This window comes from Oncorhynchus gorbuscha, linkage group LG16, assembly GCF_021184085.1.
Source record: "Oncorhynchus gorbuscha isolate QuinsamMale2020 ecotype Even-year linkage group LG16, OgorEven_v1.0, whole genome shotgun sequence".
Lineage (NCBI taxonomy): Eukaryota > Metazoa > Chordata > Actinopteri > Salmoniformes > Salmonidae > Oncorhynchus > Oncorhynchus gorbuscha.
In genome coordinates, this window is record NC_060188.1 from 79,692,114 (window position 1) to 79,707,044 (window position 14,931).

At 46.8% G+C, this 14,931-nt stretch overlaps 1 protein-coding gene across 2 annotated transcripts in view; it reads right to left on the reverse strand.

Moving 5' to 3' along the window:
* Positions 1–1,604: 1,604 nt before the first annotated feature.
* The window catches only part of LOC123999732 (very low-density lipoprotein receptor-like), a 36,849-nt gene continuing 23,522 nt past the window's right edge, over positions 1,605–14,931 (reverse strand). The window contains exons 8-19 of one of the 2 annotated variants that reach the window (XM_046305763.1): positions 14,213–14,332; positions 13,351–13,476; positions 12,421–12,592; positions 11,936–12,157; positions 11,703–11,821; positions 11,457–11,596; positions 10,988–11,129; positions 10,391–10,549; positions 7,590–7,652; positions 6,246–6,326; positions 3,223–3,392; positions 1,605–2,993 (exon numbers count right to left, since the gene is read on the reverse strand). In XM_046305763.1, the coding sequence (XP_046161719.1) occupies positions 2,958–2,993; positions 3,223–3,392; positions 6,246–6,326; positions 7,590–7,652; positions 10,391–10,549; positions 10,988–11,129; positions 11,457–11,596; positions 11,703–11,821; positions 11,936–12,157; positions 12,421–12,592; positions 13,351–13,476; positions 14,213–14,332 (1,550 nt within the window). In that variant the 3' untranslated portion in view covers positions 1,605–2,957. The remainder of the gene's footprint in view (positions 2,994–3,222; positions 3,393–6,245; positions 6,327–7,589; positions 7,653–10,390; positions 10,550–10,987; positions 11,130–11,456; positions 11,597–11,702; positions 11,822–11,935; positions 12,158–12,420; positions 12,593–13,350; positions 13,477–14,212; positions 14,333–14,931) is intronic. The other variant, XM_046305762.1, reaches the window with a different exon arrangement.

Genomic DNA, 14,931 nt, shown 5'->3' on the forward strand with positions numbered 1-14,931 from the left:
TCCAGAGCAGGGGACTCTGAGCTGTATTGTGGACCATTATGGACTTCCTGGTTAGTAGTAAAGAGGTTAAGGATGCAGCATAAATCCATCCTGAGTTAATGATTTTAACACTTTTCCATCCTGTTATTTCTGCTAATGTCCAGTGTTTCAGATGATGAAATATGACCTATAATTATTTACAATGAGTGAAAGTTTCTCCAAATATTTGTTTATGTTAAAAAGCAGCTTTTCTGTGTTTTAACAGTGTGGGCATATACTGATCAGTAAAAATATGAATGCGAGACCACTGATTGCTATTTACTCATGGAGGATGAGATGGCCAATCATTTTTTAAACGGTCCATTTGAGAGTTTAAAAAAAACATTTTTCTCCAAATTATGCTTTGGCCACAAATACGAGTATAGGATGAGTCAACAACATATTTGGGTATGAGTTAACATAATATTAACTTTTAAAGTGATATTCTCACTGGACAGTTACTTTAACAGCAGAAATTGACAGAAGCACTTTCAACTTACGCTGCTATACATTCAGCTGCATATAGTTGTAAAAAAAAATATGTAGAGTATTATAATCATAGAGGCACAATAACACACCTCAGGCCTGATGTCTACTGGCATTAACATGCAGACTGGAGTCCGGTGGGGGCAGGACAACTCCAGCTTAGATCCGGCCAACTGCACAATATGCTATTTCGTCGCTCGCCACCAAGTGGCTCTAACCACTCTCCCATGCAAATAACTGAATGGCAAATTCCTCCACCTCTCTGTTTATTACCTGCAATGGAACTTTGCTGTGACCCTTTAATCCAATCTGGTGAAAACAAACTAGTTTAAAAGTGCTCTTCAGGAACCTGCCCTACTAGCTTTGTGTAAATTGCTTAATCCAGTTAGCCTTTTTCCTGTACACACAGTCCACTGAAATGCACATTTTAATTTTACCTTTAACTTGGCAAGTCAGTTAAGAACAAATTCGTATTTTCAATGACAGCCTAGGAACAGTGGTACTAACTGCCTTGTTCGAGGGCAGAATGAGATTTTTACCTTGTCAGCTCGGTTGCTGGTCCAACGCTCTAACCACTAGGCTACCTGCCACCCAAAATATTAGCTTGAAAGATTGATCATCAGCCTCCAATATATTTTTCATAAGGGAAGGTAAACACTGTCTTGGTTGCCTGGCAGTATTAGATGGGTTGTCTTTGGGATGATGATGCTGTGCATGATTTCCTGTACATCAAAGCTGACTCTATACTGCCACCTGCCTCTGCAATTGTTATAGTCAGGCACAGCTCAAAATGCAGTTGAAATAGGCTGTCAATCATTAAAATGTAGTAGCAATGCACTCTTAAATAGCTACTAGAGCCACTACCTTAGACCTTCAACAAACCCTCTACATAAAGGCTGTAGAGATTCTCTACCCTTTTCCGGAAGTGTGCACACACCATCCCCACACATTTAAAAGCATTGAATATGTGCATGCATGACATTCTCACACCCATCATTCCGTTTGAATCAATAAGGAGGTATGTAAAGTGCACAATTCAGGAGAATGGTAAGAGAATCAGAATATATCCCTAAACACATGGTGGTATAGGACAAGATCTAAGTTCTCAAAGTCAAGCAATGAGTTTTAAATGATTTATGGGTCTTGTTTTATTTCATCACGATACAGTATTTAGTCCCCATACTCTACAAGGTTGGAAAAGATCACAGCAACAGAACACCAAGGGTGTACTCGTAAATTCACCCTGGAGTGCGCTCTGGCCATTTGTAAATTCAGAGTTGATCCGAACGTTCTGATCTCACAACGGCAGTCAAGCACCCAAGCTAGCTGGCTATAGTTAGCTAGCTACTTCCAGCCAAATGAGAGAACACTTCACTCTGACCAGTTTACTTGCCCTAGCAGAGCTGGTTAGGCTGTTCATGTTATCCAGAGCGTCGGTGACGAACTGTGCTGCTGGCAAGAATATAATGATTTTTTTTGCCGATGTTTACTGACACCGGTCATATTCAACGGGCGTTGAGTGTTCGTAAATTCATCAGTTATGCTTCGCTCTGACAAGAGTGCTCTGAAATCAGAGTAGATAGCCAGAGTGAATTTACAAACCCACCCTAAAATACAAAAGTTAAATCTAGTTTTAAATACATCTTACTCTACCCTGGTACTACAAAAATGTATACAATCTTATTTACAACGGAACATTTTATCAAAGTGCTTCAGTCCTGATTCTGTTCTTGGGGGAAGAGGGTTTATGTACAATATTTTACAAATGATGTAGTACCATCACATTCAATAGAGCTCATCTTCCCAAGCACAGAGTCGCATAAAAATTATTTAGAAGAATGTGCTTCTGGAGGTAATGTTCATAAGAAAAAAAACACATATTTTATGACAGTACTGCCTAAAGTATGCTTTTAAATAAATATTCACAAAAATACATGTCCACCAGGGGACTGAAAGTCAGAACCAGGAACTCTGCATCACCACCCACACACACACACGTGTTCTGAAGTAACACAAGTTTCTACTGTATGTAGTAGAATCTTTGAAATGTTTTGGGGCTGAGGGAGGAATGGGGATATAGAGGCCAAGCTCCCAAAATCCCTTGACACACTAAGGCTGCGTTTAAACAGGAATGCCAATTCTGATCTTTTTTTCCCCACCAATTGGTATTTTGATCAATCACATATCTTTTTCAGAGGTGATCTGATTGGTCAAAATACCAATGTGTGAAAAAATGTTTTTTTTTTTAATGTAAAAAAATTCAATGGTGCTGCCTGTCTAAACGCAGCCGGAGTAGGACACAATTCATATTCACACAAATGACAAACATCCCCAGAACTGATAACTTAATGCTTTTCAGAAGGCATCTGGATGCAACTCTGCTAAAGAAACGGAGGTCGTTGGCAAGGAGACCAAAGCGTCAGTAAACCGATGGGGATCATTTGGAAGGTTGGTTATGACAAGTCATCTTCTGTATTCACCACTGATATCTGGAAGGAAGACAAAAGCACAATGGAAAGTGGTCATTCACAGAGAATCTAACCAATTAATAAGGGCTAAAGTGGTCTAGCTGCCAGTAACAATCCTTGCTTAAGATAAGCAGTTTAGTGGGTGGTAAATGTAAGGTTATCAGTCACAATGCAAAATGGTTTGGAAGTTCACAGGCAAGTAGTTATTTACGGAAGTGATGACTCCCAATCAATCAAGTAGGCTTCTTACTGCTGGGTATGTGTGGCCTATATTGGAAGTGTGCCTGCTGATATCTATGTTGAGGTCCTCTTCTGTGGTTTTCAGGTACACTGGATTGTCGAAGTTCATGCTCTTCTTATTCTTCAGCTGCCAGTTACGCCACATCAAGTAGCCTCCTGCTGCAGCCATGGCCAGCAACACTGGGAAGAGGCCAAAACATAAGTAATACTGTATTAGTTTTAAATGGTTCAAATCCAGCTATCGAGAGCTACGGTTACCGATGCACCTGTGCTACTCAAGGGTTACTTTAATAAATCATGACATTCAATCAATAACTACTTGATAGATGAAAATTGTCTGTTAATTGAATGATTAGAATATTCCGCCCTGAAACATATGATTGTATGGAATTGATTTGAATGTATGAAATCATAATCAATAAATGTGTATTCCTAGTCAGAATCAGGGTAAAACAATATGTCTTTATGGTATTTCAAACACAGACTGTCTGGGCTTGGTGCTGACCTGACTAGAGATTTGGGAGAGAACGGGGAGTACGTCTCAAGGACAAGGTCACTATCTCTGTCGGCTGGGAAGTGAGACAGACAGTGTGTGCGTAGCAAGACATGCGTGTGCGTATGTTTGTGTGTACGTGTGTGCGTATGTTTGTGTGCACTTGTGTGCGTATGTTTGTGTGTACGTGTGTGCGTATGTTTGTGTGCACTTGTGTGCGTATGTTTGTGTGCACGTGTGTGCGTATGTTTGTGTGCACGTGTGTGTGCGTATGTTTGCGTGCGCGTGTGTGAGTGTGTTTATGTGCGTACGTGTGTGCGTATGTTTGCGTGCGCGTGTGTTTGCGTGTTTATGTGCGTACGTGTGTGCGTATGTTTGCGTGCGCGTGTGTTTGCGTGTTTATGTGCGTACGTGTGTGCGTATGTTTGCGTGCGCGTGTGTTTGCGTGTATATGTGCGTACGTGTGTGCGTATGTTTGCGTGTATATGTGCGTACGCGTGTGCGTATGTTTGCGTGTGCGTGTGTTTGCGTGTATATGTGCGTGCGTATGTTTGCGTGTATATGTGCGTACGCGTGTGCGTATGTTTGCGTGTGCGTGTGTTTGCGTGTATATGTGCGTGCGTGTGTTTGCGTGTGCGTGTACGTGCGTGCGTGTGTTTGCGTGTGCGTGTACGTGCGTGCGTGTGTTTGCGTGTGCGTGTACGTGCGTGCGTGTGTTTGCGTGTGCGTGTACGTGCGTGCGTGTGTTTGCGTGTGCGTGTACGTGCGTGCGTGTGTTTGCGTGTGCGTGTACGTGCGTGCGTGTGTTTGCGTGTGTGCGTGTGTTTGCGTGTACGTGTGTGCGTGCGTTTGCGTGCGTGCGTTTGCGTGTGTGCGTTTGCGTGTGTGCGTGTACGTGTGTGCGTACGTGTGCGCGCGTATGTTTGCGCGCACGTGCGCGCGTATGTTTGCGCGCACGTGCGCGCGTATGTTTGCGCGCACGTGCGCGCGTATGTTTGCGCGCACGTGCGCGCGTATGTTTGCGTGCACGTGCGCGCGTATGTTTGCGTGCACGTGCGCGCGTATGTTTGCGTGCACGTGCGCGCGTATGTTTGCGTGCACGTGCGCGCGTATGTTTGCGTGCACGTGCGCGCGTATGTTTGCGTGCGCGTATGTATGTTTGTGCGTACGTGTGTGCGTATGTTTGCGTGTGCGTGTGTTTGCGTGCGTGTGTTTGCGTGTACGCGTGTTTGCGTGTACGTGTGCGTGCGCGTGTTTGCGTGTGCGTATGTTTGTGTTTGTGTGCACGTGTTCGCGTGTGTGCACGTGTGTGCGTATGTTTGTGTTTGTGTGCACGTGTTCGCGTGTGTGCACGTGTGTGCGTATGTTTGTGTGCACGTGTGTGCGTATGTTTGTGTGCACGTGTGTGCGTATGTTTGTGTGTGCGTATGTTTGTGTGCACGCGTGTGCGTGTGTTTGTGTGCACGCGTGTGCGTGTGTTTGTGTGCACGTGTGTGCGTGCGTGTATGCGTGTGCGTTTGCTTGCGTTTGCGTGCATGCGTGTGCGTGCGTGTATGCGTGTGTTTGCGTGCATGTGCGTGTTTGCGTGCGTGTGCGTGCGTATGTTTGCGTGTATGTGCGTGCGTATGTTTGCGTGTATGTGCGTGCGTGTGTTTGCGTGTATGTGCGTGCGTGTGTTTGCGTGTATGTGCGTGCGTGCGTGTGTTTGCGTGTATGTGCGTGCGTGTGTTTGCGTGTATGTGCGTGCGTGTGTTTGCGTGCGTGCGTGCGTGTGTTTGCGTGTATGTGCGTGCGTGCGTGCGTTTGCGTGTATGTGCTTGCGTGCGTGTGTTTGCGTGTATGTGCTTGCGTGCGTGTGTTTGCGTGTATGTGTTTGCGTGCGTGTGTTTGCGTGTGCGCATGTGTGTGCGCATGCGCATGTTTGCTCGCATGTGTGTGCGCATGTGTGTGCGCATGTTTGCGTGTGCGCATGTGTGTGTGAGAAGTCAGTATAAAATGAATTGATTTGTATTCTTGACTTCAGAACGTTCCCGTGAATAAACATTTAACTTTGGTAGACTGGGCCTCTGTTTCCTTTTCTGTCAGTATCTTACAAATCCTGATATAGACTGAGATTAACTTAATTGAATTGGTAAATGAACAGGAGTATTGAATTCTCCTGACACTACTATAGCTAGGAAAACCATTGAAGTATTGTCCATCCTCCCAAGTTGAGTGGCAGGCCTTTAGTGGATGATTCATAAACAACTGCAGGGGTCAAAGAGAGGCAGAGCGAGAGGGAAAGAGGCAGAGCGAGAGGGAAAGAGGCAGAGCGAGAGGGAAAGAGGCAGAGCGAGAGGGAAAGAGGCAGAGCGAGAGGGAAAGAGGCAGAGCGAGAGGGAAAGAGGCAGAGCGAGAGGGAAAGAGGCAGAGCGAGAGGGAAAGAGGCAGAGCGAGAGGGAAAGAGGCAGAGCGAGAGGGAAAGAGGCAGAGCGAGAGGGAAAGAGGCAGAGCGAGAGGGAAAGAGGCAGAGCGAGAGGGAAAGAGGCAGTATCACTTACACACAGGGAGGATAGCCCAGGCAGCTGTAGATCCTCTAGCTGTGAAGTTCGCCTCATGGATGGATGTACTGCTGTTGGCTTCTACAATAGAACATGTTTAGTCTAAGAGTGTGAAACCTTTGATAGACCATTTTATTTATAAATAAATCTACCAAAATGTCACTGGTTCATGTCTGTTTTTCTCTATTAGTCTCTTATTGGGGTAAGATCAGTTGTAACCAGTATGGACACATTTTATACCAAGCACAACCTTAGAGAGCTTAAAGTACAATATACTTGACTAGTCATGAGTAATGATCGGTGATATGAGATAGGGTAGTGACCGGACCTGCAAACAAGTGGGTGAATTGAAGGGGGAACAAAGATGAGGACATGAGCTTTGTTTAAGGATATTTCCAGGTGGTCTGCTAACTGGGGTGGTTCTGTGGTCTCTGGCAACCCCTTGGGGGTCAGCTGGGCTCTGGAACATTATATGGCCATCAGGACCTGGCAGGGCCAGGCTGACAGACCAGTGTTTTGGCACAATCATAGTCTAAGGAAATCAACCACTTTTTTCAAAGGGCTCAATGTACTGGCTCAAATCAGGGAAGGTTTGGGGACAACATTTGGCACTGTGGTCGCTTTGAACGAAACAAAACACTGGGATCAGAGCAAAAAAAGGAATCTTACAAATTAAAAACATCCTAAAATTACTTAAAAAGCAGGATTATCCAATTAAATGAAATATTTGTTACTGCGATTATGGTATAGTAGGTACTAGATCTTGGCTAATGTCTGTGGGTGAAAGCTTCACTCTATTAGTACCCTCTAACCAAATTGGACCACTATCGCAATCAAAATGAAAAGCATCAAGCACACGGCCGGATAGCCTAGCCTTCCATCAGTAACCAGGCAAGACATTCAATTCATTCTGTTAGCTTCTATGTGGGTTTAAAACATGTCACTTTCTGGATCAAAATGATGCATGCTAATTGTAGAAGTCACTTAAAGGTCTGCCTTTTAAAAATGTTGGGTGGATTCCTGGGTGGATGGCATTAAAAGCTACTTCCTAAATCCACGTAAACATTCCTGTGCTATCAACCACTCCAGATTTCTTTACATGACTGACCAACTTCCCATCTTCACACCACCCCTAGTTGCAGGCTGCATGCTAACAGGCTAATCACCATGACGATAGGTAGCACAGAGGAGGCAGACCAGACAGTCATTCCAGTATGAAATTAACTCATTGACATGTAGAAACTCAGAACCCAAAGGCCATGAAACTAGACTACTGGGTCCTGATGCATGGCTATCCAGGCAGGCAGACAGTCAGGCAGACAGCCAGGCGGTTGACAGCTTTACCTTGGGGGTAAGTGGGATGTATTAGAGCTTCCCCATCATCCTTTGAGGGAGCTGAAGGGGTCACTGTCATAATAAGGGAGCAGAGTAATGCTTTGGCAAAACGTCAAAATCAAACATTTACATTCTGACTTCAGAAATGCTTGTTACCAAGCAATATATAGTACTTCATCATGTTAAATTATGTCACAAAGGAATTCCTAGTGGAAAAACATGTAAATGGAGCAAAGCACAAATGCAAAGTATCATACGAGGACGTGTGCAGAAGTGATCCAAAATGACTAAAGGAAAATAACACCCATTTCCTATCCTGCTGTCCAACTGACCATAGAACCTCGCTTCCCAAAGGAATTGGGAAACGAGCTGAAAACAGTAAGTACTCCATAGGAGTGAAAACTGAACGCAGCTCGGCTAGGATTGTGAATGGCATGAATGAAATGAAGCAGGAATCATGTGAAGCAGGAGAGAATGATTGGTTGAGATCAGACGAATCAGCAAAATATAAAATCACCATACTAGACTCATTACTGGGCCTAAATCACCTTTATTCATTTGATAATTTAAATGAATATTAAATAGAGTAATAAATGTATAGGCTACCCTCTTCATGACACGTATAACGGTATAGTAGGTACTAGATCTTGGCTAATGTCTGTGGGTGAAAGATTCACTCTATTAGTACCCTCTAACCAAATTGGACCACCATCGCAATCAAAATGAAAAGCATCAAGCACACGGCCGGATAGCCTAGCCTTCCATCAGTAACCAGGCAAGACATTCAATTCATTCTGTTAGCTTCTATGTGAGTTTAAAACATGTCACTTTCTGGATCAAATCTAAAAAGCTGTATATAAACCATTCATCAAGTGACAGGTGTCCCTCTTATTGGGCCCTATGTCACCCCCATTCCCTCCCCCAGTCCCCTCTGCGTCCTGGGTGGTTTATTCACTCAGAGGGAGTTTAAAAGCCTGGTGCCATCTCTACTATATACACAAACAGTGATCTGGAAGAGGAAGAAAAGAGCATGGAGACCAACGCAGCACACAGACTTCAGCAGAGCAGGGTGAGCCAGGAGCAGAGGAGAGCAGGGGGGTGGAGCAGAGGAGAGCAGGGGGGTGGAGCAGAGGAGAGCAGGGGGTGGAGCAGAGGAGAGCAGGGGGTGGAGCAGAGGAGAGCAGGGGGTGGAGCAGGGTGAGCCAGGAGCAGAGGAGAGCAGGGGGTGGAGCAGAGGAGAGCAGGGGGTGGAGCAGAGGAGAGCAGGGGGTGGAGCAGGGTGAGCCAGGAGCAGAGGAGAGCAGGGTGAGCAAGGAGCAGAGGAAAGCAGGGGGTGGAGCAGAGGAGAGCAGGGTGAGCCAGGAGCAGAGGAGAGCAGGTGGGTGGAGCAGGGTGAGCCAGGAGCAGAGGAGAGCAGGGGGTGGAGCAGGGTGAGCCAGGAGCAGAGGAGAGCAGGGGGTGGAGCAGGGGAGAGCAGGGGGTGGAGCAGAGGAGAGCAGTGGGGTGGAGCAGGGTGAGCCAGGAGCAGAGGAGAGCAGGGGGTGGAGCAGAGGAGAGCAGGGGGTGGAGCAAGGTGAGCCAGGAGCAGAGGAGAGCAGGGTGAGCAAGGAGCAGAGGAGAGCAGGGGGTGGAGCAGAGGAGAGCAGGGTGAGCCAGGAGCAGAGGAGAGCAGGTGGGTGGAGCAGGGTGAGCCAGGAGCAGAGGAGAGCAGGGGGTGGAGCAGGGTGAGCCAGGAGCAGAGGAGAGCAGGGGGTGGAGCAGAGGAGAGCAGGGGGGTGGAGCAGAGGAGAGCAGTGGGGTGGAGCAGGGTGAGCCAGGAGCAGAGGAGAGCAGGGGGTGGAGCAGAGGAGAGCAGGGGGTGGAGCAAGGTGAGCCAGGAGCAGAGGAGAGCAGGGTGAGCAAGGAGCAGAGGAAAGCAGGGGGTGGAGCAGAGGAGAGCAGGGTGAGCCAGGAGCAGAGAAGAGCAGGTGGGTGGAGCAGGGTGAGCCAGGAGCAGAGGAGAGCAGGGGGTGGAGCAGGGTGGGGCAGAAGAGAGCAGGGGGTGGGGCAGAGGAGAGCAGGGGGTGGGGGTGGGGCAGAGGAGAGCAGGGGATGGGGCAGAGGAGAGCAGGGTGAGCCAGGAGCAGAGGAGAGCAGGTGGGTGGAACAGGGTGAGCCAGGAGCAGAGGAGAGCAGGGGGTGGAGCAGAGGAGAGCAGGGTGGGGCAGAGGAGAGCAGGGTGGGGCAGAGAGGAGCAGGGTGGGGCAGAGAGGAGCAGGGTGGGGCAGAGAGGAGCAGGGTGGGGCAGAGAGGAGCAGGGTGGGGCAGAGAGGAGCAGGGTGGGGCAGAGAGGAGCAGGGTGGGGCAGAGAGGAGCAGGGTGGGGCAGAGAGGAGCAGGGTGGGGCAGAGAGGAGCAGGGTGGGGCAGAGAGGAGCAGGGTGGGGCAGAGAGGAGCAGGGTGGGGCAGGGTGGGGCAGAGAGGAGCAGGGTGGGGCAGAGAGGAGCAGGGTGGGGCAGAGAGGAGCAGGGTGGGGCAGAGAGGAGCAGGGTGGGGCAGAGAGGAGCAGGGTGGGGCAGAGAGGAGCAGAATGTAGGCAAACAGACAGACTCAGTCCGGATACAGCGGTCAGTCTTCACAAGCAACACATTTGAACTGCCACCCACAAACACCCTCTTACTTAGATCTGCCACACACAGAAAGGGAGGGGAGAGAAATGCTTGGGTGACTCAGAAGCAGAATGAAAGGCCTCTAAAGAGACAGAGGGCTTCTGAAATCTCACTCAGCATCAGTTTAACCCCTTACTGCCCCACCTGATGGGGCTAATGTTACAATACTTGCCTGGTCTGCAGTGAAGGGCATCTGAGGCTAGCGTCTGGTCTTGGGGACACGCACATGTGTACTTGGGGGAGTATTTGTTGATCTGTGGCGCTGGCAGGCACATGTAGGCACAGCCTCCGTTCAGACCCTTCTCATTGCACCAGTTTGTTCCTGTATGGGATCAAATGTGAGGAAGTCAGTTAGCCATTGCTCCATATTTCTAGGCTTCATTATGTAAAGTACCATTGCTACTTTGCCTGTAAAAAGGCAGATGAACTTCAGCACTCCTACATGACAGCATGTTGATAGCCAGTTATAGGTAAAGGTCAAAATCAAGGATCCTGCCATGTAACGTTACTGTAAAGGAACAGCATACCACAGAGGGTTATAGGGGTCAGGGGAGTTGACTTAAGAGGGTTACTTAGGAGTGTGGCGGGGAACTGTGAATGTCCATGTGGGAGCCAACAAAGCCCACCCAAGCCATTGTGTTCTAGACTAACCAACACAGCAGCTCAAATCCCTGTGTTCTAGACTACCATAACCCTCCCAAACCTCTGGTCATGCCAACTCCTCTCCAAGCCCTTGGTCAGGCCAATCTGGCAGTCTTACCGGACAGCTGGATTAGCTCATGGTAAACAATGATGTCCTGCGGCTCGTTCAGATTGCTTGCCAGGGTAATCACATCAGAGCCTGTGAACTTGTTTGCTCCGTAGATTGCCTCGTTTTCCCCATCTGTCCAGAATACTCGATCCTGAAACAGTCACAGTCACACTCTAAACTCCAGAGCAAAATGCCAGAAGAGATGGCGTGGGACCCCACACAGAGCAAATCATAGACTTTACAGTTGACAGAAAACCAGTTACAGTATGATGAAATCAACTAACTGCTTTAAACAGGGTTTCAGCAAATGACCAAGTATGAATGTCAATAGAAGCATGAGTTTGCTTGGTAAAGTGTTTGCTCTGCTCTGTAGCATCAACACATAAGAAAACCAATCTCAAACATCAACTGCCCTGACAATATACTACATGTAAACCATCCCAACATCAGGGCGCCTCATTGCATCCCATAGTCGCACCTCGAACACAGTGAGCGCAAAGGGGTGAGCCAGGTAGTCTGGGGACTGCAGCACTTTCCTACGGTTGTCGCCGTTCAGGTCCACGCTACAGAGCATGTGCAGCTTGGAGTCCACCCAGTACAGTCTGCTCTTGATCAGGTCTGAGAAGGGAAGGAAATTCATAGGTTTACCAAACCCTGTAGCTGTGAAAGCAGTTGAACCTCTTCAAAATGTTAAATGCAAATGAGGTTTAACAGTCTGACCCACCTAGAGTGATTCCATTGGGCCACTGAATATCAGTCTGGACCAGGACCTGCCTGTCAACCCCGTTCATACCAGACTTCTCAATCTTCGCTGGTTCACCCCAGTCTGACCAATAGAGGAATCTAGAACAGCAGCCCGAGAGAAGATCAGCAGCTCAGGAGGAGCTCCAATTATGAGGGTAAAAAAAAAAAAGAGGAAAAAGACATTTGGACCCCAATACAATATAGTAAATTTACCCAGAGAGTGGATCCACAGCGATGGACGCAGGCTCTTTCAAACCACTGCTGAAGAGAACCTTCCGCTTGGTGCCGTTGAAGTTGGCCACTTCAATGGTCTTGGTGCCGAGGTCTGACCAGTAGATGTTGTTATAGATCCAGTCCACAGCGATCCCCACAGGTGTCACATTATCAATCACCTTCACATGACTTCCTACATCTCCTCTCTTATCCAACACCGTGCTAAATGGGGGGTGAGAAACTTGTCAGTATTTGGTATGAGTTCCCCCATAATGACCCCAAACCCTTGTTCTTAGGGTTGGAGGTTGAATATCTGGTCAGTGGACATATGCTCAGTGAACTTTACCCTTCTTGGTGCTTACTACGTAAAATGCTTTCAAAAACAAATAGCAACAAGATGTCAGGGTAAGGTGAAGAAAGTCTTATCATGGGGGCAATCTCTGGGGTTTCAACCTCATCTTATGGGGCTGGGGACTTGTCTCTACCTAAAGATGGCCCTCTGGCTCAGGTCTGCCCAGAAGATCCTCTGCTGGGTGAAGTCTGCATCCAGTGCCACTGTGTTCCGCAGCTGCTCCACAATCTGGGTGTACTCCCTCCGCTCCAGACCCAGCTTCCGGATGTCCCGGCGGTTAGTGAAGATAAGACAGGGTTCCTTGCCTTGTGGGGAGGAGAGGGAGTCACAGACACTCTAATAATGACAATGCAATGGAGCCCTTTACGTCTGTTCTGTCCTCATGTTAGAACAATGAATCACAAGTCAGTCAGACGGCACCAAAACATCCCAGCTGCACTTCTCAGATCAAGGTCCTTGTAGTAAATGACATCACTGCTATTCTGTTTGAACTTGGATTCCAGTATAGTGGTGTATTAGAATATTAAAAGCTGCTTGAGAATTAAAAATGCATTTATCAGGAACAAATATGAAGCGCATGTTGGATCTGATTAGCTCTGACAAATGAGTGATCCTACTTCCCTCTAGCTCTGACAAATGAGCGATGCTACTTCCCTCTAGCTCTGACAAATGAGCGATGCTACTTCCCTCTAGCTCTGACAAATGAGTGATGCTACTTCCCTCTAGCTCTGACAAATGAGTGATGCTACTTCCCTCTAGCTCTGACAAATGAGTGATGCTACTTCCCTCTAGCTCTGACAAATGAGTGATGCTACTTCCCTCTAGCTCTGACAAATGAGTGATGCTACTTCCCTCTAGCTCTGACAAATGAGTGATGCTACTTCCCTCTAGCTCTGACAAATGAGTGATGCTACTTCCCTCTAGCTCTGACAAATGAGTGATGCTACTTCCCTCTAGCTCTGACAAATGAGTGATACTACTTCCCTCTAGCTCTGACATCTGCTTGTACATGTGCTCCTGGGGCTACATTATGGTGTACACAGGACAGGGTGAGCCAACTTACCCACAGCCTTGCACACTCCTGTGGTGGGGTCCATCTGGTAGCTGTTGTGGCACTCGCACTTATAACCTCCCTTCAGGTTGATACAAATCTGACTACAGATCCCAGGGTTCATACATTCATTGATGTCTGCAAGGAGGGTGGGAAAAACAGGAAGTCACCCACACAGTAGGAAGTCAAAATGAAGACACGTGAATACTAAGTCAAATGTAAACACAGTGGTTGAAAAAGTACCCAATAGTGATACTTCATTGAAAGTATAGATACCTTAATTGAAAGTTACGCAAGTAAAAAGTTAGTCACCCATTAAAATACTACTTGAGTAAAAGTATTTGGTTCTAAAAAATACATAAGTATCTATAGTAAAATAATAAATCACTTCATATTCCTTATATTAAGCAAAGCAGACAGCACCATTTTATTGTTTTTAAAAAGTACAGATAGCCAGAGGCACACTCCAACACAGACATTATTTACAATTAAGCATGTGTTTTTTTGAGTCCGTCAGATGACAGGCAGTAGGGATCTTGATAAGTGGGTTAATTGGACCGTTTTCCTGTCCTGCTAAGCATTCAACATGTAACAAGTACTTTTGGGTGTCAGGGGAAGTGTATGGAGTAAAAAGTACATAATTTCTTTAGGAATGTAGTGAACTAAAAGTAAAAGTACAGATACCCCAAAAAAACTACTTAATTAGTACTTTACACCACTCTGTAAGAGAGACAACAAACTGGGTGGATTATCTTCAAATGTATTAAGTCTCCATACCCCAATACAAAAGCCTTTCTTTTGTATGAGAGTTCATATTGATTAGTGTTAATCATTGTGTGTGTGTAATATATATATATATATATATAACACCTACCGCCACAGGTCTTGCGGTCTATGAGCTGCAGTCCAGGGGTGCAGTCACACTCGAAGCCAATCACCATGTCCCTGCAGATGTGGGAGCAGCCTCCATTGTTCAGCAGACACTCATTCAGGTCTAAAACAGCATACGACACAAAAAAAATTATCTTATTTGTCACATGCGCCGAATACAACAGGTGTAGGTAGACCTTACAGTGAAATGCTTACTTTTACAAGCCTTTAAAACCAACAATACAGTTAAGAAAATACAAGTAACAAATAATTAAAAAGCAGCAATAAAACAGGGGGTACTGGTACAGAGTCAATGTGCGGGGGTACTGGTTAGTCAAGGTAACATGTACATGTAAGCAGAGTTAAAGTGACTATGCATAAACAGAGTAGCAGCAGTGTAAAATATAAGGGGGGGCAATGCAAATAGTCTGGGTAGCCAATTGATTAGTTGAGGAGTCTTATGGCTTGGGGGTAGAAGCTGTTAAGTCTTTTGGACCTAGACTAGGTGTTCTGGTACCGGAGAACAGTCTATGACTAGGGTGGCTGGAGTCATTGACAATGTTCAGGGCCTTCCTCTGACACCGCCTGGTATAGAGGTCCTGGATGGCAGGAAGCGGTGGTTACTAAAGCACTTCATTCACAAACAAAGGCCTGACTAAAATCAAATCACATCAGATCAGTGGACTGGCTCTGGCTGGCTGAATAACAGTGGGCTAATGTGAT